Source organism: Phalacrocorax aristotelis, chromosome 2 (genome assembly GCF_949628215.1).
Source record: "Phalacrocorax aristotelis chromosome 2, bGulAri2.1, whole genome shotgun sequence".
In the NCBI taxonomy this organism is placed as follows: Eukaryota; Metazoa; Chordata; class Aves; order Suliformes; family Phalacrocoracidae; genus Phalacrocorax; species Phalacrocorax aristotelis.
The window spans coordinates 101,395,223-101,422,262 of record NC_134277.1 but is presented as its reverse complement, the minus strand read 5'-3'; the positions used below and the strand labels follow the sequence as shown (position 1 = coordinate 101,422,262).

At 38.7% G+C, this 27,040-nt stretch overlaps 1 protein-coding gene across 1 annotated transcript in view; it reads left to right on the top strand.

Moving 5' to 3' along the window:
* Positions 1 to 27,040, top strand: part of INVS (inversin) — a 111,396-nt gene that overhangs the window by 1,566 nt on the left and 82,790 nt on the right. Inside the window, exons 2-3 of the mRNA XM_075084518.1 lie at positions 8,327 to 8,496; positions 15,962 to 16,128. Of these exons, the coding sequence (XP_074940619.1) occupies positions 8,391 to 8,496; positions 15,962 to 16,128 (273 nt within the window). The 5' untranslated portion in view covers positions 8,327 to 8,390. The remainder of the gene's footprint in view (positions 1 to 8,326; positions 8,497 to 15,961; positions 16,129 to 27,040) is intronic.

The window sequence follows — 27,040 nt, the reverse complement described above, 5'->3', positions numbered from 1 at the left end:
CAGATCTTGTAGTTATTTCTTGATTTTTTAATTGTTGTTTTTCATCACTTATGAATAAATGCCTCATTTTTTTGTTAGAGGACCTTTATCAAACAAGTCCTCCAGATGCCAATTAATCTGTCATATAAATGAGAGAAATATCTGAGGGAAGTTACATATTTTCCTTTTATACTTTCTCCTAATCTTTCAGAATTTCTCTGATGCAGAACTTGCTCTTTCAATTGGCTTATGATACTGTACTGAGAACTGCTGTAGAGATAATTGGTTGCTTCTTTCACCTGTATAAATACTGACTCTTCATGCAGATGCGGCTCTTGTTTTCATCTGGAAATTATGAACATCTTTCATTATTAATGCTCTTGTGTATGCATTCAGTTTCATATAATTGTTGATGTAGTTGGGATGCTTCTGGTGCTTTACTAATTTCTCCAGTATTTGCTGAATTTTACACTGCTGCCCCTGGATGCTTTATATTAGAGTCTGTTTGTGGAAGGGCAAAATGTAAAGAAAATGGAGGAAAAGACATCAGTGATAACTTTGGGGAATAAAACTAGTCTCTCAAAATTCCAGCAAGTGTAAAATTCCACTGATGCATATAGGTCGACTTAATAATGTCTAAAGTCCTGATGTATTCTCTGTATCCAGATAAAGCTTTTCAGGAAAAGGTGGAGGCAAGTTAAAGCCAAGCTGTAGTCTTGTATGCCAAGTGCATGTTAAACTACGTAGCACATGATCCATCTCTGCAGCCTTTTCCCTTCTGTTTCTTTCCTCCTATTCAGACTGCAGTTGAGTGTTGTAGTTTCCTTCATATAGCGGGCAAATTTATCTAGCTGTAGGAATAATCAAGGGCAAAAAATGTAATGGTTATAAGTGACACTCAGTTTCATGCTGTCCCTTCTGGTTCCTTCAGATTTGCATGAATCAGAAATGCCTCATCTGCTTTTATCCAGTATAATCTAGAGAAGATAACAGAAAGCATAAACTATACTGCTAGGCTGGGAGGAGAAGTTTAACTTTGAATGAAACATAGCGATTTTGTGTCCTAAAAAGTCAAAAAAGAGTTTTGTTGGAGGAGGAGGAGGGGATACTTGGGAAGCAGACAGCGGTGCGAGTATTTTATCCTCCTTAAAAGGAAACAACGATTGTAGCTAGCTTTGGGAATGTCTGAAGGGCTGTTGCATTAAAATTAAAACAACTGCGCTTTGTGTCTTGAAGTGTATTTGGGCTTGTCTGGGCTACCATAAGCTCTGCAATGCTGCGCTGTCATGTATGCATCTGCATTTAAGCACTGAGTCAAGTTGAGCTTTTCTGTATTTTGTTGTGGTGTGTTATGGCACTGCTACGCTGTCTTACGTGCCTCTAAGAGGGAAAATGTTGTTAACCTCCTGTCACATTAGACTGTGTGAACTCCTTTGTGTTCTCTGCTCTTAGAAGTCAACAAAGCCATGAATCCATTAATGATACAGTTCTGATTATGGGAAGGATGACCTACTTATGTGGTAAAAAAAGTGTGTCAAAAAAATGTGTGATGGCTTTTCTGAAATGTGGAGAGTTTCACCAAACTCAGTAAGGATGGAAGCATCCGTGACTTCCAAGAGATATTGAACATCATCATTGCCATGCTGTTCTGAGGCTCGCAGAAGAGGAGAGTGGTAGGATAGGATCACATTGTTCCATAGGTTTCAGATGACTGGAAATGGCTCCAGAATTGTTAATGCAAAAAAAAAACTTTCATGAAGTTATGTGAGGAGCTCATCCTCATGCTTTTGCACCAGTGTTCTCAACGAAGTGCACCAGTGCTGGTGTAGAAGCGAGTAACTATTGCGCTCTAATAACTGGTCACTTCAGACAGATACAAACACCGTACATGCTTGGTGTTGGGAAGTTGGTTGTTGGGTGACTAGGGTGATTTCTGAAATAATTTTATAGGTGTGCCTGAAACCAAAGTCAGTTCTGGGGAAATTGCTTGCTTTATTAAAGTATGGTGAGCCATTGCATGTTTCCATAATGCATGTTCTCTAAGGAGTGATAAAGTTAGGCAATACTGTACTTACTCCTGGTTCTGAGGTGACCAACAGATGGCAGAGGGAGGTCTGTGAACACAGTCAAGGAAGCCTTCTAGTAGTGAGGAGTTCTAGTATGTGCACTCAAGGAAACCAGCATCAACTATGGTGATTGCAACTGCTCTATCGAATGCCTCTGGGTTAAAGTCAAAGGGGTCATCTCCAAGCAGGACCTCACAATGGGCATCTGCTATCAACCTCCTAACCACGATGACAAAGTGATATTTGGGGCACTAAAGCAAGCTTCTGGGCAACAGAACCTGGTCCTGATGGGGGACTTCAACTACCCAGACATCTGCTGGAAGAACAATACGGCAACTCGCATCCACCAAGTTCCTGGAATGTATAGAGGACTGTTTCCTGATACAAATGCTAGACATGCCAACCAGGAAGGAGGCGCTGCTGGACTTGCTGTTCACAAGCTGAGAAAGCCTGCTTTGTAATATCTCGGTTAGTGATAGCCTTGGCTGCAGTGACCACAATATTGTGGAGTTCGGGATCCTGCTGAGTGTGCTGAAGGTCAGCTCTAAGACAAGGGTTATGGATTTTAGAAGAGCAAACTTCAGTGCACTCAGGGCTCATTTGGGAGGGATTCGATGGGAAGCCTCCATAGAAGACAAAGGAGCTAGTGAGTGCTGGGAGTTCTTCAAGAACTCTCTATTGGAAGCACAAAGCCAATTTATCCCCCTACAAAGGAAAGGGAAGTCAGCAGAGCAAGAGGCCCCCATGGCTCAACCATGACCTCCTGGGTCAACTCAAATCCAAAAGGGAAGCATACCAGAGATGGAGAAGTGGAGGATTATCCGTCAAGAGCAAGGGCATTGCCAGAGTGTACAGAGATGCAGTTAGAAAAGCAAAACCCCAATTTGAATTGAAACTGGCTGTAGACGTGAAAAAGAACAAGAAAGGCTTCTTCAGACATGTCAACCGTAAGCAGAAAAAGGAAAACATAGGCCCACTGTTAAACGGAAAAGGACAGTCAGTCACCAATGATGCTGAAAAGCAGAGGTCCTCAACATCTTCGCCTCTGTCTTTACCAACACTGTAGGGTCCCAGGCTTCGGGAACAAAATTGCTGATTGATCCAAACACTGACCCACCATCAGTGAAGGAAAAGTTAGTACATGAATTACTACAGGAGCTTGACCCCTACAAATCAATGGGCCCTGACACCATCCACCCAAGGGTGTTGAGAGAGCTGGCTGACATCATTGCAAGCCCACTCTCCATAATCTTCGAGAAGTTGTGGAGAACGGGGGATGTTCCAGAGGACTGTAGGAAGGCAAATGTCACCCCTACCTACAAGAAAGGCTTGAGGGAGGATCCGGGTAAGGCCCATCAGCCTTACTTCAATCCCTGGGAAAGTTATGGAACGAATCCTCCTGGGGGCCATCACAAGTCAAATGAAGCGTGTGAGTGGGAAAAGTCAACACGGCTTCACTAAAGGCAGATAGTGCTTGACAAACCTGGTGGCCTTCTACGACAAAGTGACTTGCCTCGTTGACATGGGGCAGGCAGTGGACATTGTCTACCTGGACTTCTCCAAGGCCTTTGATACAGTCCCCCACAGTCCCCTACTGGAGAAATTGATGCGTTATGGCCTAGGCAAGTGGTCTGTGCAGTGGGTGGGGAACTGGCTGACAGGCCTCACCCAAAGGGGGGTGGTAAATAGCTCTTTCTCAAACTGGCAACCTGTCACTAGTGGAGTCCCCCAGGGATCAATATTGGGCCCAATGTTATTCAATATCCTTATAAGCAATCTGGATAACGGCATCAAGTGTAGCCTGATGAAGTTTGCTGATGACACCAAGTTGAGTGGGGAAGTAGACACCCCAGAAGGGAGAGCTGCTCTGCAGGGAGATCTGGATAGGCTGGAGGAGTGGGCCAGCAAGAACCTTATGAAATTCAACGAGGACAAGTGTAAGGTCATGCACCTGGGAAAACATAATCTGGGAGTGCAGCACAAACTGGAATCCACCTGGCTGGAGAGCAGCTCTGTGCAAAGGGACCTGGGGGTCCTGGTGGACAGAAAGCTCAACATGAGCGCGAACAGTGTACTGCTGCAGCCAAGAAGGCCAACAGGATGCTGGGTTGCATCAAAAAGGGCATCCCCAGCAGAGATAAAGAAGTCGTCATCCTGCTTTACTCAGTGCTTGTCAGGCCACACCTGGAGTGCTGTGTACAGTTCTGGTCCCCGCTCTACAAAAAGGATGTGGACAGGCTGGAAGGGGTCCAGAGAAGGGCCACCAGGATGATCAAAGGACTGGGAAGCTGCCATATGAGGATAGGCTGGGAGAACTGGGTTTGTTCAGCCTTGAGAAAAGGAGGCTCAGAGGGGATCTCATCACCATGTACCAAGGGGTAGCTATAAAGAAGATGGAGACTCCCTTTTTACAAGGAGTGACATGGAGAGGACAAGGGGGAATGGACACAAGTTGCTCTTGAGGAGGTTCCGATTGGACACCAGAGGAAAATTTTTCACAGTGAGGACAGTCACCCATTGGAATAATCTCCCCAGGGAAGTGGTTGACTCGGCCACGTTGGACACCTTCAAGAGTCATCTGGACAGGGTGCTGGGCCATCTTGTCTAGACGGTGCCCTTTCTAGAAAGGTTGGACTAGATGATCCCTGAGGTCCCTTCCAACCTGTGATTCTGTGATCTCGTGCCTTTCTAGTCACACCATTACTGGTTCCTGTAAGGGGAGAGGTTGGAAGGTAAGGAGTTCTATTTCTTCGGACATGATGAACTCACTTGCACGGCTCATGAAAACTCAACCACGTACACCTCAGCAAAGGAGCGTTCAGTGACACAGTAAGCCATTGAAGGAAGTGGCGTAGCATGCACTTGGCTGTCCGAGGACAAGATGGAGAAGCAGCAAGTTAGATGCTAGTGTGTTAGAAGCTTTGTCTGCAGTTATTGTGTGGTGTACTTTAGACAATGTCCGAGTTATACCTGAGTGTTTTTACTTAGGGTGGATGCTCTATATTGATGTGTTGCTGAGGAGATTTGCACAACCTCATGGTTCTGTATTTGTGCTTCCTCCTGCGATGTGGTGTGAACTGATACCATGATTGTGCAGATGTTTTTTGAGGAACTGATTAGATTTGCCATGAAGCTTCTTGTATTGATTTTCCTGTCAGCTCTCCAAGGAAGTTTGGAGCTTGTGAGGAAGAGACTACAATTATTTTAGAGTATTAAGTTGTATTTGATTTCTTTGTTTGTGAGTAAAGGCCTTTACCTTTATTACTTCATGTTTAATATCCGCTGTAGAAATTTTTACTTCATTTTACACAAAAGTGAATGTTTTTCTGATATTTTAATAATATTTACCCCAACATTGATATGTATCCATCTGCAATTATCTTAATGACAACAGATGCTGCGTAGTAATACATGAAATTTATGGAACAAATAAACCAAAGATGGCTGAAAATAACAATTGAAGCAAAATAGCTTCCTCTTGCTGTTTTCCAAGTGTACTATGATATAAATGTGGTACAGGAAAATGAGTCTATTTAAATTAACATGGAACAGAAGATGACCTGAAAAATTTCCAGAATTCAGCAGACAGCCTCAATGATACCTTTTGTTTTATTTGTGTGTGTATACAATTATTGTTTGCTCACCTCAGTTTGTTTTCCATTCCAAATATGAAGTGTGGTAAGAATTGAAAGAAGAAATTCAAGTGTTTGATACTTTTGGAGAAAATCAACAAGTTTTCAAGTGTGCAGGCCCTTCCTCATTTCTGAAATGGTGTGTAGACCCGAGCTGGTAATTATCAAGATCTTGAGGGAGCAGAATTATAGTGTAGGTTGCAGTTCTGTTTCAGAGGAGGCTAAGGTGGCAACTGTAGTGGTAGGTGTGATCTAGGAAAGAAATAGAGAAGGGAGAATGCCATTATATCACTGCATAAATCCATGTTTGCCCACATCTTGAATAACTATTAGCACTTTCTTTCCATCTCAAAAGGGCTAGAACAGAACAGTGAAAAGCTCCAAAAAAGGGCAATTAAAATGGTCATGCATACAGAAAAGCTGCTGCCTGGGTGACAGCTAAATAAGCTATGACTCCCTCAGCTAGAGGACAATATGATTGGGGATGATATGTTAGAAATCTGTAGAATAATTACTGATGGATAAGAAGTGTTTATTTACTGTCCCTTCCAGGATTAAGGGCCATCAGATGGCAAGATCCAGGGCAAGACAGATGAAAATAAGCATCTTGTCCACATGGTTGTGGCACAGAACAACTTGCCAGTGAATGTTGTGGATGCTATAAGTTTGCATAATCTTAAGAGGAGATTGGACACATTTATTGCAGAGAAATTAATTGAAAAAAAAACCCAGAATTTGTAGAGTACTAAATACACAGAAACCAAGTCCACTTCAGGAAGTGACTGAACTAGAAATAATTGTAGGTTGGGAGAATATTTGGAAGAGCAGGACAAAATCATATTCATATATATAGAATCATAGAATAGTTTGGGTTAGAAGGGACCTTTAAAGGTCATCTAGTCCAATCACCCTGCAGTGAGCAGGCACATCTTCAACTTGATCAGGTTGCTCAGAGCCCCATTCAACCTGACCTTGAACATTTCCAAGGATGGGGCATCCACAATTTCTCTGGTTGTTGCTGTACGCTTCTATGGGAGAACTTATCTTGGGCCGCATATCTCCGGGACACAGGGCTCTACCCACCCTGGGGACAGTGATGCACAGACATCAATATGATGGATACAAAATGTCTGTTTATTTAACTGCGTCACACGCTTATATAGATCTTGCGCTTCCTGTTCCTGCCACTCCTATGGGGAGGAGTCTATCTTTCCGTCACATCCCGTGATCTTCCGGTCGCCGATCCCTGTCTATTCCCCTACAGGTCAACCTGTTACCAGTGTTTCACCACCCTCATCGTAAAAATTTTCTTCCTTATATCTAGCCTGGATCTACCCTCTTCTAGTTTAAACCCATTACCCCTTGTCCTATCGCAACAGGCCCCACTAAAAAGTATGTCTCCGTCTTTCTTCTAAGCCCCCTTTAAGTACTGAAAGGCTGCAATGAGGTCTCCCCAGAGCCTTCTCTTCTCCAGGCTGAACAACCCCAGCTGTCTCAGCCTGTCTTCATAGAAGAGGTGCTCCAGCCCTCAGATCATTTTTATGGCCTCCTCTGGACCCACTCCAACAGGTCCATGTTTTTTCTGTGATGAGGGCCCCAGAGCTGGACGCAGCACTCCAGGTGGGGTCTCACCAGAATGGGGTAGAGGGACAGAATTTCCTCCCTTGACCTGCTGGCCACACTTCTTTTGATGTGGCCCAGGATATGGTTGACTTTCTGGGCTGTGAGTGCACATTGCCAGCTCATGTCCAGTTTTTCATCCACCAGTACCCCCAAGTCCTCCTCTGCAGGGCTGCTCTCAATCCCTTCATCTCTCAGCCTGTATTGATACCAGGGGATGCCCTGACCCAGGTGTAGGACCTTGCACTTGGCCTTGTTGAACCTCATGAGGTTCACATGGGCTCACTTCTCAAGCTTGTCCAGGTCCCTCTGGATGGCATCCGTCCCTCAGGCATGTCAATTTATATGTATGTATTTATATATATGTATTTGCTCTGTTCTTTGCCATCTACCATTGGCCAATTTGAGAGCCAGGCTCCTGGTCTATTTCATTGTGGCTTTTCTTACACACACATTTTCCCATTTCTGTTCAGGTTTGAAGAACACTTATGATCTAGAAAGCTGATGTGATTATTTCAGTTATGCCAGTTTGTCAAACGAAAGATATTACTTCAATTTATAAACCTTGTCCTGCATATGTCCATAGACTATAACCTATCTACCATAGATATCATTTACCATCATGGTAAAATATCACCAGATATCCTGCACTGGAGGAATATATCAAGGTGATACTTGATAACAAACTTCATCAGTTACTGAATTGAAACATGCACACCAACACTCTGAGGAGCAGTCTGTTGGATTTGTAGATAAACACTATCCTACATGCAGAATTTTGCAAAGCTTATTGATTGAAATTTGCGTTGAAGGCAACAGAACTGTAATATATATATATCTCTCTCCTTAATGTAGGCTTTTTCTGGTTGAATCTTGGCTACAGATAGATTTAATCCATGTAATAAGAAATGTGTTTGCTCTTTGCTGTTTTTAACAGAACAGTTTATTCTCTTTAGCATTGTTTGAGTCATTTTAATGACTAATTATAAAATTCATTCTATTTTATTGTGTTGGGTTTTTTTTTCCTAGTACTGAATTCCTACAAAAAATGTTGGTGGTGCCGATCTGACCTATGGTAATACCTTGAAAGAGTATGAATATTTCAGCCAACTGCCTCTTCAGTGGTTCCTCATTAGCATCTGAAGTGCATGCTGCTGCTGTTAATGGAGATAAAAGTACCCTCCAGAAGCTAATAGCAGGTAAATGTTTTCATTGTAGATGCATTTTGATTACTTCAGAACTGAAGCTTTTTGGTTTTGACTTAGTGCTCTGATCTTTAAGATACGTTTTCATTTCTTGGTTATATGTATTTCTAGAACAAATGTAGTCCTGAAAATAGATTTTTCTTTCTTTTTACTATCGGTTGCCTTTGATTGGTACTTCTGCATGAAGTAAAGTAGAAAATTGGTAAGTGATACAACCAGAAGAATTATGCAGGACTCCTGTTTCAGGGAATTTGAAATTCTGGAGAAGTGCTTTGGGCTGAAATATTTTGGCCCCAAATCCTTTTTTTGAATCATTGGTTTTGTGGGAAATTTGATAAACTGTTTTTTTACAGATTTATTATAGTTAATGAAGTCTTGTCACAGTATAGTATTTGGGGACAAAATGAGCCAGCCCTATTTGTTATTTTTATTGTATTCTGATACAATAAAAATGTTTTTCAAGACAAATTAAATGTAAGGAGAGAGTCTGGTCCTATCGAAGCTGAAGTAAAAAACCCAAAAATTTCCCATCCATTAAAAAGCCCAGGTTTTCGCCTTCCTTCTCTCTCCAAGAACTCTATGGCATTCCACATTAGTAGTGTTCAAAAGCAGTGTATGTTCTGTATTCCAAAACTAATTTTCATACATTTGGAAGGCTGTCATATATGTGATAGGTGAAAGCTTTGATTTTCAGAGTTTCTGATTAAATGCAATTCCACCTGATACTGTAGAAGTTTTATTAGCTCAGCCTTTTTTGAAAATCCCATTCCTGGAGCTTGATGAAGGTGAAGGATTGTGAAATCACAGGAAACTATTTATACTATTAACTGTCAGTTTTAATGGGTGTAAAGGATTTAATGGTAATCGCATTAAACCAACAGTCAAGTTTCCATATGTATCTTCTGCTGACCTATGTTGAAGATAAGATAGTAAATTATGTGGATCTATTGTCTAAGCTGTATAGAAAGCAGTAAATTTTTCTTCCTTACAAGATATATCTGATTTTCTCAAAAGACAATTAGAACTAATTTAACTCAATCAGAAGAAAAAGTTTGAGGGAACTGACTTTATAGAAGCTCCATGGGTTGAAACAAATATTTTTTGTTGGGCCTTCGACTTTACTTTGTCATATGATGGCTCAAGCATACACCGATTGTATTTAATGCTATCTGTTAACTCATGCAGAACATTTTATAAACAGAGTATGAGCAGTTGATATGTAGATGCTTCTAGAACGCTGTGGGATGCAGCTACAAAGTAGCTTTAAATACCTGGGTTTTTTTAAGTTCTCTGCCTGCATATGGAGGGGGAAAAAAGTGAGCTTTCAAATCCGGGCTAACAATCAGAAGTCATAACAAAGAGGTTTTGCTAACTTCAGTATGTTTTTGCTCATTTCACAGCCAAAAGATGTATTTTGAAAACTCAAGTACTTCTGTGTTGCTGATACACCTTGTCAAATATACCACAAAACAGCCATTAGAACCAGATATGAAAATCATTATTCTTTTTATGGCAATCATGCAGCAACAAAATCAAAATGCTATATGTTATTTTTACATGGGAGAGAAAACTACATAATCCTTTCAGCCTTTGCTGTAATAGCAAAATTTGGCTTTTCTGCTTCGTCGTGTTTTGACAGGATATGACACAGACCTTACCTTTACCAGGGCAGGACCAAAAGAAAAATATAGCCTAGCAGAAGAAGAATGCATCAGAGTCATATTTTTAGCTGTTTACCAGGCACTGTAAACTTGATGCCAGAAGTAAATTGAGCAATTGGTGTTATTCACCAAACCTCAAGACTGCACGTAGCAGCAGCATCTAATTCAGGACAGTACTTGAGCATTATGTGTGCGTATGCTGGATTGCTTAACAACATTCTCCTAACACAGCTGAGCTTTGCATCTTGATTATGTGGCTAGTGGTATACGCAGTAACATAAAGTCTGACTTTCTCCTTCTTTTAGGCAGGGCTTTTTACCCCTAAATTCATTATGATTTTCCTCTTCCAGTTTTCCCTATTCAGTTATTAACAGAGAAGGGGCATGGGGGCTGATTAAACAGTCTCTTAGAGCAGTCCCTCTAACCTGTTTAGTGATTATTCCTTCTCCCATCTGTAGTTTGATGGAGCATGGGTGGCTGTATGCAAACATATACATTGTATTTGCATATAATTAATGAGAATGGATGCCTGTGTAATCTGCTGCCCACGAGCCTATGATTTTAAGGGAACAGGTGTTTGAAATAATACAGCGTGTTCTGGATGCTGTGTTCCTTTTGACAACCTGTACCAACAAGAGGCATAAACAGAATCAAAGGTAAGTAGACAAGAAAAAGGGCTTTGAAACAAAGTGTCCCTTTACGCTAACCACTACTGATGCTTAATGACAGGACTTTCTAAACTGCCAATGAGTTAAATACCATGAAGCACAGTGCATGCCAAGTGTTTATTGTATAACCAATGCTCTAACAAAAGTGAGTTGTTAGTACTGTATCACATTGTTTTAGAATTGCATGATCTCAGGCTTTGGGGAATACGGTATTTTCTATGTTTTATACAACACTGAATGTGTCTTTAATTAACAGCTCTTCAGTGTTAAAACCCATCTGTATTATTTTAATCCTAGGCAAAAAGGGAACAGAAGTTAATTTTGTATTTGGAGGATCATTTCACGCATTTATGTAGAGTTTCAGGAAGATGCATGTAATTGTTTTAATTGTTTATGAGAACACAACTATGTGTATAATAGTCACTACACTGAAGTGTCTGTTCAGTCCAGCTCCTCTTTCTAAAACCCTTACAATGTATCACTCACCTACAAGTGCTTCTAAAACTCTGATACGGTGTTTCATTGTAAACATTAACTGTAGATTCTGGGTTGCTAGTACGCAGTTGCATGTTTTTGTTTGATTCCCTGCTTTTCTCTTCCATGTTCTGCAATACGGGAGGTTGAATAAATCTCAGATCAGATATTACAAAAGGCAAGATTCTTGCAAGTGACAAAAGATGGTCTGTCTTTTAATAATTAAGCAGAAATCATGTCTTCCTCCTGCTCCTTCTCCTTTTCTGGTTTCAAAAATGCATAGAAATGTCAGAGTCTGATGTGACTGCTTGTACAGACTGTGAGCAAGTGATGACGTATGAATATGAGAGTTAAATTTTGGAATTGGGCAGCTTGATTCTGTGGTGTTCGTGACCTTCATTGGCAACAAGCTTATGAAATGCATAATCTGGGTGGGGTAAGGATGGTCCTGAAAGGGGAGGGGTCAGACAAACTTCTTTTCTTGGGCAGGTATGTTGAAGAAAATTTAATTTTGCCATGGCACATTTTAAGTACATCAATATGCGAATGTTTAGAAGGCTATCTGTGCTTTCTTGATTGCAGAAAATAATAATTTACTGTAACTGTGAGGTCCGCAAGGTGCTGTGGTTATTGCATTTCATGGAGTTAGTTCCCCTGAGCACCTGGTAGTTGATGTAGTAGCTTGTAGCCCTTGTCCTGTCTCTTACCCTGAGCACAGAGACACCCTTTCAGGGCAATGCCCACAGAAACTTCACCATTCAAAGGGCCTTACAGAGTCTTGTAAGCAAATGAAGCAATACAAAAAAGAAACCTACTGTTAGCCGAAGATAGTTTCCTTCCCTTAAAAAAACAGCGCAGCAGCTTCGGGCAAATCGCTGGCATCAAGTTTTTAAGATCTTGCTCATTTTTCACTCAGACCGTCTGCAGTCATGGAAACTCTTTGTCATCAGTTACATCACTCTTTGGGAGCTGTACATGAAATTAGATGTTTGTTGCTGTGCTTGGCTGGGTTGTACTTGAGCTTTAGGCCGGTTTTGCTCGGCTTGACCTTACCCATTTCATTCTTTTAGTCTCTACATTCTTTATATCCTCTGACATTATATAACAGAAAGGGAACTTGGAATTTAGGGAGAGGGATTAATTTTGTACACTGCTGACTTAAGAACAAGTGTTATATGAGCATAAGCCATGTGCATGTGTCTTATTGGGAGAAATGCATGTTTATGTATTTCTTTTTAAAAATATATGTGATTGTGTAAGTCCCATCATCTTCAACACATTTAAGATGCTATTGAAGCCGTGTTAGTGCTGAACAGTAGAATATGGTTTAGTGATGTCTAAATTATCAGACCGACCTAATACTGGAAGAGCACCTAACTATATTTAGCTAATTAAGGAACTGGCTTGTTGACTGAGAGCAGTGCCATGTTAAATTATGCTTTGGACCTCCAAATCTCTATGTTGCTGCACAGGACTGTGTGGTTGGTCATAACTGGCTTTGATGTTTCTGTGCTATGCTCTATTGAGTGGAAAAAGCGTTTATTGTTAGCCTAAAATATTGAGATATAAGACATCGACAGTTTCACAGTATGTATGTATAACTTTAAAGATACTTCTTTCTAATAGTGGAGGAAAGAATTATCTTGAAACTGCATCCAGTTTGCAATGGAATTGTAATACTGTGAAATGAAAGTCTAGCAAATGTTTTTACGAGTTAGGGAAAATAAAAATGTTTTAATTCCCCTGTGTAACTCCTATGTTACATTTTTTATTTTAGGCATTAAATTTATTTATTATTATATATTAGAAATATTTTTAGAAATATTTCCTAATGGCCATGTAATTAATTAAACAAGTGACATTATTGTTTAGTAAATATTACAACTTTCCATTTTTAGTAGAAGTAAAGAAATACAGGCTTCAGTAATGCAAATAAAAGGACAATAAGTAAATATTTAAAGACAATACATGAGCTTTTTCCAGATAAAATATTGATAAAAATTAGAATATTAACAGTATCAAATATGTACGTAATGTTAGTAAAAATTATATTACCTTTTTTTTTTTAATGTCAGAATGTAGTTACATATACCAGGACATAAATAATAAACCAAGCATATTTCAACCAAATACATTTCAACTTACGCAGCTTTTAACTGCCCTTTAGTAAAATTGCAAATTATTTTTTAAAAGTCTTAAAAATTACTTTTAAGTATGCTACCAAAAAATTAAGCTTTTTTGATACCTTTTGTTTCAATGTGAAGAATAATGAATAAGATGTATCCAATACTTCACCTTCTCTAATTCTAAGCAAAGTTTGGACCAGATCTTTCTGCAGCTTTTATGCAAGGTCCTACAGAAAAAACCCCACCTGTGTAAATTTACAAATGTAATTTTCTATTACTGGATTTATTATTTGATTTATATTCAGTATAATGATATACTTTGGTCATTTATTTATTGGAAAAAAATCAAAACTCAGCTGTTATGCTCATTATGAGGCAGTTTCTAAAGCTAAAAATGAGGAAAAGCTGACAACGTTATATGGAGTTTCCAGTGGCTTATCTACAGAAGGTGGCATTGTAGCTATTCTGTATCTTCATTTATGTAGTAATACAGTAGAAAAAGGTAGCATCCTATTCAAACCTAAATAAGAAACTATAGCACTAACATTTTATTCCTGTCCATCTGTCCAGACAGTGGCGATGTGTGTGATGTGCTAAAGGAGATCAGAGTGTCTGGACTGACAGGAACACAATAGTAATGAAGGTTACTGTCATATATTTTGATTAAATGGCTATAGAGGATGTGATCCTAAAACTAAATTTTTAGAACTCCGTAACGGACTGGTAACAGAAATTTTGGTGAATCCAGAACAGAACCAACTCTTGAGTTGCTCTTGACTGCTGTGTAGGACCTGAACTAGTTTTACTAAGCAAGATTTTGTAACTCTTGACCAGAGTATACACGGATAAACAACAGTAGCCACTATAGTTGTGCACTCTAAAAATGGTGAAGCACATGAAAAGGAAGATGTTTGCAAAGATTAGTCTAAAGAGTAAGCTCCTTGTTTGCAGTGTGAAGTGAATGCAAAAGCACTTAAAAGTAGTAGTTTAGGAAGGTCAAAAGGGAAGCAAGCATGGTTAAACAGCAGTATAACAGTGGGTATTAAAAGCAAGAAGGTCTTCTTCAAAAAACATAACCTGTGTCTGAGGAAGGTAGATGCAGGTCAGTAAAATACTTTTTTTAAAATTTATTAATTTGCTAGGGTAATAAAAATTAATTATAAAACTAGTGGATTGTCAAGGTGAGGGGGCAGTCAGAGGAGACAAGGCCATGGGTGAAGAAGAAGGAAAAAATTTCTATATCTGCGTTCACAGAAGAGGTTGGAAAGGTTCCTAAACTGTTTATTACAGAGCAGAAAGAGTGCAAATCAGTTTCTAAGCAAGAGAAGGTGTTACAGAGCTAATCATGAGAATGACATGATATTCACTCAACAGTTTTAAAGGAACTCGGAAATTGAGTGATCAAATGATTGTTCTAACTGGCAATAAATATCCTGCTTAAAAGTGTTTTTTTCTGAGAGGCTTGGTTGATAGGGAACAAATATTAATCTTCGATATTCCCCTTGATTCACATTTAATCTGTTTGACTCTTCTTCTGGGTGAATCAATAGAAATTATAGATGAGAATACATTTGCTGGATATGTAAATAAGTATAATATGCTGCGGGAGAGTGAAAGTTGTGTTTGTAAAAGAGAGGCATGCCTTTGCTGGAGTTCTTTTGAAGCATCAACAATCATGCAAACAAAGGACTATTTAAAAAGAAAAATTAATTTACCTGCTAAAATTCAATGTTCCATGAATAATGGTAATGACATTGCTACGTGGGAGATGTATTTAGAGTTGGGATGTGTTAGCACAGTTGATACCCATTAATTTATAGGGACTAGCTTCTGTGTACTGACATAATAGAAATACGAAACTTTGTAGTGGAGGATGCATACTGGCTTGGGTTTTGGGTTTTTTTTTGGCTGTGACTAGGAATACAATGTTTTGATTTTTTTATAGGACCTCAGACTTCTTAATTAGCTTAATTGCTGCCTTACCAACTGTCTTAATTCAAGTCAGCTTGAGAAGTATTTTAGTAGTTTCCATATTGTCACTATGAAATAAATAATGGTATTGATGTAATATTGACTTGTTTATGCTTTTTAAATAAACGTTACTGTAAGTAGGCTTCAAAGCTTGTTTTAGTTACAGTGTTCATCGGTTTCAGAAGGACTCTTTGGCTTACTTGCTGTGGATATTTTTTTAATGTAATCTTTGCAGTGAAGACCTGTAAAACTATTTTTAAAATATTTATAATTATGCTGCTGCAGGGTGTTACTGGTGGTAGGTGTATTTGTGGAACTAATGTTTTCTAAATGTACTTTTTTCTGTAAATATGTTTTGAAATGTCCTATAAACGTCAATAAAAAGAGGGTAGAAGGTAGTAGCTTTGGGTTTATCTTATACTCCTTTATTTTGGTCACTCTATTAACTTATAATAAGTCATACTTTTAATTAAAGTACCCTTTTAATAAAAAAGTGCTACTCTTAGATACTTATAGATTTGTTTCATGTGATTTTTTTTTTAATATTTTTTTTTTTTAGGAAACTCTGAGCTCAAAGATAAAGCAGATCAGTTTGGAAGAACTCCACTTATGTACTGTGTATTGGCTGACAGGCTGGACTGTGCAGAGGCATTGCTGAAGGCTGGAGCCGATGTTAACAGAGCTGATCGTAGCCGAAGAACTGCCCTTCATCTTGCTGCACAAAAGGTAATTACATTAAAAGTGCTCTGCCATTCTATAAATTTGTGACATTCACAACAGATATAAAGGTGATTTCACTGTCCTAAGTAAGCATGTTGTATCTTTAAAGGCTTCTGTTATTGTAGAGGCAAAAAATGCTATGAGTCTTTTAAAAACTTGGCACATCCCAAAGGAAATCTTTGGAGGGTTATTTGTTAATGTTTTTACTCCGTGTATTTGTTGCTGTGTGCAGAGACAATATAATCGTTGTTTTAAGAACCTGTACTTTCTAGGAAAAATAGTCCTTGTCTATTTTGGGATAGCCAGTTCTAAGTAAAGACTAAATTTTGTACACTCTGATACTCCTTAGGATGTTACCATTAATTTCAGTGGATATAAGGCCATATACTGTTAATTATTAATGCTGTGTCTGAGAATTTCAAGGATATGGAATACAAAATCTTTTCCAGGAGTAGGAGGGAAATGCATTACTGTCTGTTTTTCCTTCTACAATTTCAGTCTATGTTATTGTCCAATTACATTGTCCCACTGAAGAGGTGCTAAAGGAAGTATTCAACAATAAAATAAAAGGTCATTTAAAGTGTAACGTCAGAGCTGAAATAAATTTTGAGCATGTTTAGAGCTGGGGGAAGTGTCTACAGTTACAGGAGAATGACCAAACTGCTGACAGGAGAAGGAAAAAAAGGTGGGTTGGCTAGCTAACGAAGAAGGTTGAATTTATAAACTATGAAAAAGACCCCACAGAGAAGATTAAAAACTCAAACTGAAAGGAACAGGTTTTTTATTTACTATTTTACCTTTTATAGTATGTTTAAAACTGTAACTGCTCAAAAGTTAAAGTTGTTTTGACTATCTAAACTGTGTCTTTTGTACCAGTTAGAGTGCCCACCATGATTTTTGTAGCAAACCGTTTCTATTTGTCGTAACTTGTCCCCTGTTCATAATCATTCACATTGTTCAGATGTTCTATATTCTTTTTAATATACACTGCATTTTATTTTTATTTATTTTAGCTAGGTTTACATAAAGGTAGTTGTAGTATGGTTACAATATGTAGTAAGGAAGTATATATGCAATTGAATAGAGAACCATTTGGGAAGATTATAAGATGACATTGTTCAGTTACACTTGCACGGGAGTCCATAAGGGCTGTGTGATCTGTGTTACTGCATCCCTTCTTGGGAATTAAGTGTTCATTTAATATTTCAAATTTACAAATTCCTTAGGTAAAAATGTTAACTATTAAAAACTAGTGTGAATGCATTCTTGAAATGTGTACAGGAATTTTAAAAAAAACCAACCCTACATTACTTGACTCCCATCGTAATTAGTTACAGTAGGTTATAGCTGAGTTGAAATAGGCTAATTCATCTATTTGGTTACATACCACAACACCCTGATAAAATATTTCAGTCATCATCATAACTGTGTCTCTAGTGTACCAGGGTTAACTTCATATTTCTAAGTGACCAAGCTTACAGTGAATGTTGTTGTTTCCAGGATAGTTATTTCAGAAACATAACAATGTCAGAGACTGAAAAATTGCTGTCCAATACCATACTTGCCTGGTGTTCATACAGGCTTTAGATTTTATGACCTGATAGACACATGAAGATTTTAATCGTACTAAAATCTTAATTTTAAAAATTACATTTTCCTCAGGTTTTTAAAATACATTTTAGCATATTAAAACAATATAAATTCTTTTCTTAATCTTTGTCTATATGTTCATATTGTGGATATATGTACTGCAGCTATTCAAGCCAAGAGGTATTTTGCCTTGGCATAATATCCATTTACTGCATGTGCTCTCCCTTTCCTTTATGTCTTGTTGCAAACATGAAAGGGCAGTTTGTACCGTGTGATACCTGGACCATCTTAAATGTGTTTTCATTTGACAGTGCAGCTGAAAAAAAGGTACCGTATTTACCTCATGCTGTTTTAGTAGATTTTATGCAGTCACCCACTTATTGCCACTTATTGTGTAATGTACTAGATAGATGTGATTCCCCCATAGCCATGTAAGTGCTTGTGCCATCATAGCGCCAGGGTAGCAAAAAGTGGTCAGTAGGCAGCCCTTGCAGCTGCTTTGCATTCGGCTCGCTGCTTAGCTGTCCTGTAAAACTGCACTATGTGCCTTCTGAGCAGTTACTTGCTACTGATGTCAGATTACAAAATTAACAATTCATGTGTGTAAAATTTTGCCTTCGGTCTTTCCTTATTAACATTTTAAGATCTAAATTTCTATCATTAATGCCTTCTGCAAAATATATAAAATGAAAATTCAGAACAACTTCATGTTCCATGCAGTTTTGGTTTTGGCTGTTTAAATAATGTTTTGCAATCTTATTCCTTTCTTTCTACTTTTGATTTATGTTCTTCTCTAACATAAGGGATAATTGTTATTTTTCTTTCCCCGAAGTAAAAAACCCAAAGTTCCTTCAGTAACCAATACTGAAAGTTGACTTTCAGACAGAAAAAGAAAAATGCTGTGAAATACCCTGTTTCAAAAGTTTTATTGTCATTAATCTACCAGGGCCACTTCATAGTTTTTTTGTGTTCAAGCTTGTGAGTCAGTCAGTCACTGTCCTGCGCTGTTTCAAAACAGGTTTGCATGACTTCTAAATCTCCATTCATTTGTAGTCACAGAATGATAGTGTTTGGAGATTTCAGATTCCTAAATTGCACTTGAATTGCATCCTAATTTTCATTTTTTTTGGAGAGAGACATTAAGATTAATGCACAAACCTTTACATGCAACCGGTGAAGAGGCAGGAAAGAGAAGACACGCTTCCACACACATGTTCTCAACTAAAGCAGATGGATGTAAAATGCAGTTAGATTTCCTGAGTAGGAGCATTCCTCTCTAGGTACTAGAATTACTTTTGCCATTTTTTGCTGTCTCTTGGGAGTGCCTTTGGAACACCTTACTCATCAGATCTCAGCATACATCCTGAGGGCTAGAGTTTGTTGCCAGAATATTTGAGTCTCTTCAGGCTATCATTCTACAGGATTCCTTTACATGTCCCTTTATGGATGTTCCTCTGAAACAGCCTTGCAGTTGATTTGACAAAAAAAAAAAATGGTCTCTGCTGTATTTGGGAGCCACAGAACTGTCTCAGAGGGAAAGAGGTTGTGAGAAGTTATTCTTCTAATGCCAAACAGAAGGAATGATTTAGCCACCTTGGACAGAAGAAAGCTGAATGTCTTACTTCATGTGTTTAGATTCAAAATGGTGACTCCCACATTAGTAAACCTGGTTATGAAAAGAAAAATTGGTTTCATTCTCTATAGGACGCTTTTTGCCATTTGTCTGTCAGAGAATCTTGCAATACTTCTCTTCTTCAGTATCAGCTAAAACTATAGCCAATGTAAGGTTCTTTCCTTTATTTTCTCTCCAGCATCAAGTAACTGTGCTAAGGTATTGGTAGAAATGCCTACTCACTTGAGATGAAACTATCCTGGTTTTCTGTCTGGAGGCCTCACTGAAGGGCTAGCTAACTAAAACGACTGCCAGTTCATGTCTTTCAGTCCTAGTAAAATAGTTTGCATGGGTTTTTTTTTTATCCTTGTTACAGAACAAACATTCAGAAATGTGGCATAGCCCTGAACTCAATTATAAATCATCAATATTTTGTAAAATGAATTAGGACTCTTAATTGCCTTTCTTCTCTAGGATGGATTTCTGGTTGAATAAGACTTAAATGAACAACTGTAACATCATTCCATTAACACTTACATAACAAGTTTCTGGCTACACCTTTGTGATTTACAAACCTGGCTATAACTGGTGAGTGTGTATATACATTTACATATGTGTGTACATGTATATATGTACATACCAGCTCCCTATTATTTTTTAATTTCCACCTTTCTGCAAGTTTTATACTTCCAGCTATTGTCTGCAGAAGAACAGACAACTTTTGCTCTGCATCATGTTTGTTATTACTGTTCATAAAGATTTTACTTAGTAAAAGCATTTCTTCCAGTCCTCCAAAATGCTAGCAATCACATACAGTGATCAAAATTCAAATCCTCATTAGGTGATAATACAGATGTTCTTCCTAAGTTATGGGTAAAAATTACAGAATTACCCATATGGTCACACAAAACATTATCTGAAATGATAGAGAGTCTCACAGTACTTCCTTAATCCTTCATCTTTTCCTAATGGCATTTCTAGCTCCTTTTTAAACAGCTACTTTCTTATTTGCAGTTGTGTAGCTGTCCTCCTCCTAGGTATTCTGGTGCACTCAGGTGCTTTTGCTTGTTGGCACACAAGTGTCCTAGGAGCCATCTTTCAGAACTCTGACTTATCAAAAATAGCTCTATTTTGCTCTGGCTAGCGATAAACAGTATCAGAATTTCTGCACTTGATATAAATGCTGTTCATAGTCTTTATCAAAAATATTTCTGACAGGCATACTGACCCATGCTATTCCATGTTCTTTCAGTTCCAAGGGTTTAAACATAGGTAAAAAGTGAAGGTGATCTGATTATTTCAGTATATCTAGGTCATCTTTATCAATCAATGAGGAAACTGAGGTCTCAGAACTCAAAGTCAGCATGTCATCCTTGTCTTGCCACGCTTCATCCAAATGGCTTTTTTCACTGGAGGTTGTCTATAAAGCAATAGTGACCTGGAAAGACATATCAGGTTCTTAACAAAGGCTTCTTGTAATCTCTCTGTCTCAGATTTCATTAATGTCACTCTGGAAGTAAGAGTTAGGATATTCCCTTACTTATTGGTGCACCTAGCTACCTTTCTTTGGTAGCAGATTAAGCATAAGTGTTCTCACACCTTTCTTTGCAGAAAGTTCCTGAAGTTAATAAGGTAGGCTCAGAAATTTTGCTGGTTAATCCTACCTGAAATAGCAACGCTTTTTGAAAACAACTATGGTTATGATAACCTTTACTGAGTGGTTACTTAATAATGATGTTCTTAAATCTTCCGTTTGGCGATAGGCATCCTTTGTATTACAGCTTTTAAGCTTTGCACATCTGTTGGTCTGGAAAAGATTCTTGGCATGAATAAGGAGCTAGAAATTTAATCTCTGCTTAAATGTAAAAAATACATCTTCTCTTGAGGGAAAATATTTAAAATATACTACAATGCAATATGAGACAATGGGGTGAGAGTAATCTCAAGTAACTGTAGAAATTTATATTCCAGACATCTAAATCTGAGCTAGTAATCCAGATCACTTTTAGAGTTAATATATTTTAGGGTGCAGTTCATTCACCCTAAAGTGAAGGTGACTACTTTAGGACACACTGACTAGCTAACTCATCCTCTTAGGCATCTGACTGATGTAGTTTTTGATGTTGTCATTTTTTTAGCAAGTCACCTTTTTTGAATCTTCATTGACATGATCTTTTGTAGTATCTGTCTTTTCTTCATCAGCCTTATGATGGAGATGTTTCAGTCTTTGTAGGCAGAAGGCCATGTCAATGAAGTAATTTACCTGTTTTTCTTCTGGGGTTTTCTTCTGTTTCACTATAAAGGTAGAATGTTTTGGTCTTTCTTGTTAAAATGGGCAGGTCTCCCAAGCAATTTTGAAAGGGTGCACACCCTTTAAGGAAAAAAAAACAAAATGGAGAGGTCAAGTCAACTTCAGAAAATTTAAATTAAAAACCAATCAAAAAAAAGGACCCCAAAACCTCAAACTGACCAGAAAATGATACAAAATATTGCAGGAGTGCACCTGTGAAGATTGCCACAGGAGTTTCAGAGGACAGTTGTGACTTCACGAAGATAGATGTAATTTACTGGGAGCTGAAACAGTGACTGATTGCAACAGAAGTAACATCATTAACATAATTTGCCAGTGATTTCACACTGAGGAATTGTATTACTATGTGGGTACAGATCATTTAATCTGGTAGAATTTAGATTATTGTGAAATCAACATGCTGTGGAGATAGATGTGAGTACTGGGATTGCAGTTTAACTACAGACATTCATTTTCACTTGTAAGCATTCTGGTAGCAATTTGCTTCCAGTCCTAAATTGCAACTTGCTTAAACACCCACATGTGATACTTCTGAACAGAGATGTTTCTACATAGCCAAAATACCTGTACCTGATTTTTTTCATTTATCTTCCATTAAGTAATTCCAGTTTAATATGAGGAAGAAAACAGGCCTGCTTCTTTCAGAACTTCTCACAGAGGATGCTCACTTATTAGCAACCTGTTTACTCGAGGGAGGTAACAGTCTCTGTGAATTCCCTAAGCACTGCCTTTTGTGTTAACAGGGACAGAAGAAAAAATTCAATACTTTTGTTGTTAGATGCTAATAATATGCACTTAAAATAATCTATCAGGATGCTTAATAGTTAGGAGGGTATTAATTTTTGGCTTCAGAAAGATTAATACCAGCCCAGTGGGAAAATGTGGCTTTCATTATCTAGAAGTATTATATATTCTGTAGGTTATATTAGCTCTTTGCTGGCACAGTTATTGATAAATAACAGTACATCCAGGATGCAGTTAAGAATTTTGTGTAAAGTAGAAGAGTATATTTTAATGATCTTTAATTGTAATTTTCCTTAAACTAGAAAAAATGATTGTTCTTTTATACTCAGCAGTAACTGTACAAGTAAAGGAGGGAGTAAGAAAAGACAGCCTGTGGCAAGGATAAGACATGGCAGAAAATTAGAAACAGCAGGCGGTCTTTAGTTCACTTATTTTATGAAAGCTTATTCCCAAGTCTTACCTGATGAGTACAGTCAAAGTAGTCCAAAAGCCCCAAAACCAGAATGTTATCTCCCCTTTCTTGTCCAAGTAAAAGATGTTTTTATTAAAAACTCCTAAATAAAACTTACCTAGGAGCAAGCTTATATATTTTTCCCGCACTACCTTTTTCAAGATGTACTTCTGGAGCTGTAGTCTCTCAAATTGTTCATAAGGTGTTATTTAAGCTGCATAAAAGAGCACATGTGCTTCTAAGTTTCTTTCCCGATCTAGATCATAAAAATAAATAATCACAGTGCCTTCCAGAGATGATGGTGGTCAGTTCATGTTCTTTCTTCCCTAGCCTGGTAACCTTTTGCAATGTTACCCCCTTAAGTGAGAGCTCATAATGAGTAATCATATAGTAGGTTCATGAAGTATAAATGAGCTTTACATTCATTCTGTCATAATTTCAGGGGAACATACAGTGTGAATCTGAAAAAACCAAGGTGTGAAACAGGAATGATGGCCAAACAGCCAGAGGAGGTGATACTTTTTTACACGCAGGACTACCGTTTCCTCTGTGTTTAATTAAGTCACAGGCAATAACTGTGATACAAATGTTTTCTTTACTTTCCCAAAGGGTTCTTTCTAGTGAATGCAGCCTGAAGATGCCCAAGGGAAGGCGGCACAGTTCGTTGTATGTATTTGTATGTGTTGTATTACAGATAAGGTGATCTAGCTACCAAAGGGTTAGTTCTGCCCATGGCCTTCCGCTGACCCCTTTTCACAACTGCAGAACTGCTCACTGTTCAGTGAGTCAACAGAAGATGAACCCTACAAAATAACAATTCATTTTCTGCCTGTTTAGCACAAGTCCTCATGTTCCCGTATGCTTTTCACTATTGGTTGTGCTGATGCTACTTTTGACCTGAGCTTGGAACATGTTCCAAAAAATAATAGCATATGTTCCAAAAAATAATACAAGATAGAAATATCTTGCGTAGACCAGTGTTAGGTAAGCTCTTTTGCATGTAGCTAGAGAGGGAAATGATTGGTCTGAAAAGCTGGGAAGTCAAGCAACACTAGATATTATGAGAATGGTCAGGACACTGTCTTGTTCTGACAAGTACAAGTGTAGTTTGGGGAAATACAGGCCTGTCAGCCTGACCTCAGTGCTGTGGAAGGTTATGGAGCAGATCATCTTGAGTGCCATCATGCAGCATGTACAGGATAACCAAGTGATCAGGCCCAGTCAGCATGGGTTTAGGAAAGGCAGGTCCTGCCCGACTAACCTGATCTCCTCTATGACAGGGTGACATCCACCTAGTGGATGAGGGAAAGGCTCTGGACATTGTTGACCTAGACTTTAGTAAAGCCTTTGACACTGTTTGCCACAGTGTTCTCCTGGAGAAACTGGATGCTTGTGGCTTGGACAGGTGTACTCTTCGCTGGGTAAAAAACTGGTTGGGTGGCCGAGCCCAGAGAGTTGTGGTGAATGGAGTTAAATCCAGTTGGTGGCCAGCCACAAGTGGTGTTCCTTGGGGCTCAGTTTTCAGGCCATTTCTGTTTGATATCTTCATCAATGATCTGGACGAGGGGATCAAGCGCACCCTCAGTAAGTTTGCAGATGACACCAACTTGTGCGGGAGTGTCAATCTGCTCAGGGGTAGGAAGGCTCTGCAGAGGTACCTGGACAGGCTGGATCGATGGGCCAAGGCCAACTGTATGAGGTTTAACAAGGCTCCATGCTGGGTCCTGCACTTGGGTCACAACAACCCCATGCTATGCAATAGGCTTGGGGAAGAGCGGCTGGAGAGCTGCCCGGTGGAGAAGGACCTGGGGGTGTTGGATGACAGCCAGCTGAACATGAGCCAGCAGTGTGCCCAGGTGGGCAAGAAGGCCAACAGCATCCTGGCTTGTATCAGGAGTAGTGTGGCCAGCAGGAACAGGGAGGTGATCATGCCCCTGTACTCGGCACTGGTGAGGCCACACCTCGAGTACTGTGTGCAGTTTTGGGCCCCTCAGTACAAGAGGGATATTGAGTTGCTGGAGCGTGTCCAGAGAAGGACAGTGAAGCTAGTGAAGGGACTAGAGAGCAAGTCTTATGAGGAGAGGTTGAGGGAACTGGGGTTGTTTAGTGTGGAGAAGAGAAGGCTGAGGTGAGACCTTACTTATCACTCTCTACAACTAGTGGTAGGTTGTAGTGAGGAGGGCATTGGTCTCTTCTCCCAAGTTAAAAGTGATAGGATGAGAGGAGATCACCACAAGCTGCGTCAGGGGAGGTTTAGACTGGATATTAGGAAATGGTAGTTCATCAAAAGGGTTGTCAAGCTCTGGAACAGGCTAACCAGGGAAGTGGTTGAGTCACCATCCCTGGAGGTATTTAGATGATGTTTGGATGTGGTGCTTAGACACATGGTTCTGGTGAACAGGCAGCGTTAGGTTTATGATTGGATTTGATGATCTTAAAGGTCTTTTCCAATCTATACGATTCTGTGTATTCTGTGTATATTCTCCAACTTCCGAAATTCTATATCTTGATTCATTAGTGCATCACAGATGTGAAGGAGAGGGAAGGCTTTCCAAGTCAGTTATAATAAACATTATAGAGCAGCTTAATTGAAACTAGAAGCTTGGCAACAGTTTTGTAGGTATGGAGAGCTTGATTTGGGTACTTATAAGATCAGTATGTGATTCTCCTTTTTTCAGGCAATACATTTTCATTTTACATACTTTGTCATGTCTCATAGCAAGGCAAGAACATGCACATTGTTGGTTGCTCATTAAGTGTAAAGTCACTATAGACATTTGGTATCCAGCAATTATCTGTCTCTACTGTCAAACTGTGGGTTAAAATCCAGACAGTTCTCTTGTCTGCAGAAGATAAAACTGTAGAAATACTGTTCGGCGAGTCAGGTTTCAGTTGCACAGCAGATACTAAGGCATCTGAATCTGATTTCTCACTGGTTTTATGTCAGTATGAAATCACATTTTAAGACAAGGTTATGCAGAAAATTTACATGCCATAGTAGCTCTTCTGACTTCAAGATCAGAATTTCAGAGTAGCTAAAGATCAGACTCAGTCTCTATACAGACCACGTATGAATGTCTATAGGCTATGGCTTGTGTGAAATTGACTTCTAAATTATTTTAGAAACTGTTAGTTACTAAACTTACTTATTTTAATAAAACATGTTTGAAAATATTGCTTGCAATTTGTGGCTACCTTCCTGAATATACCTATTTTCCAGCAGTCATTTCGAGCATCAAAGGAATTATAGCATGGCTAAACAAATAACACAGTGTCTCTTATTGTGTTTGGGTAGGACTGGACTCTGAAAGAGAACAAATAGAGCTGGCTGAGGCACTATAATGCATTACACTATAAATATCTGACAGGTTTGCTCTATAGCCTGCTGTAGACAGAATGCTTCCATCTACTTCCACTCTTAATAGCAAAATACTATTTTTCCCCATTTAAAATAGTAAAAGCAAAAGCTGAAGGTGGATGAGGGAGGTTCAAAGAGAGAGGGTTTGCAGCAGGAGCACTTGTGGTGTTTTTAGACAAATGCTATATAGTAGAGTATAGTAGAGTATATGGGGTGGGCCAAGCATAGTGCCTTCTCTTTTACGTGCACATGAAGCGGTGATCTACAGTTGCCTGGGGCAGTTGATGACTGGCAGCCGTCACTGTAGCATCCATATTTTGAAGGATTTTGTTTTAATTGTGAGGGTTACAACCCCAATTTAAAAGTTGAACAAAGAATAAATATATCTCAGGTTTTTGTGAAGGCAAATGGATTAACTCTTGCTATAAAGGATGTTCAGGTATGATCTCAGGAAGGCATGTCTCCTGGGACACAACCTGAAAAACATAGTGGTGTATGATTTCTGATTCTGACCTATAATGTTGGAAAAGATTCACACTTACCAAGAACAGTGATCATAACCCAAATACTATAAACAAGTCCTGCAGAAGAAAACTCAGGAATAATAATGAGGGGGCCGACTCTTTGGTTTAATAAGTCTAATTCTTACACAAAGATGTTTACAGATTTTTCTGATATGATTAGATATGAAGAAGAATAGTAATTTTTCTTCACTACTTGGCACCAGCTAGTTGTCTAGTATAACACTGGGTTTTTTTAGCATAGTTAAAGATTAAAAAAAAAAAAAAAAAAAAAGCTCTTAAAATAAAAAAAAAGGGGGGAAAAAAGCCCAAATGAGAATACTTTTTATTA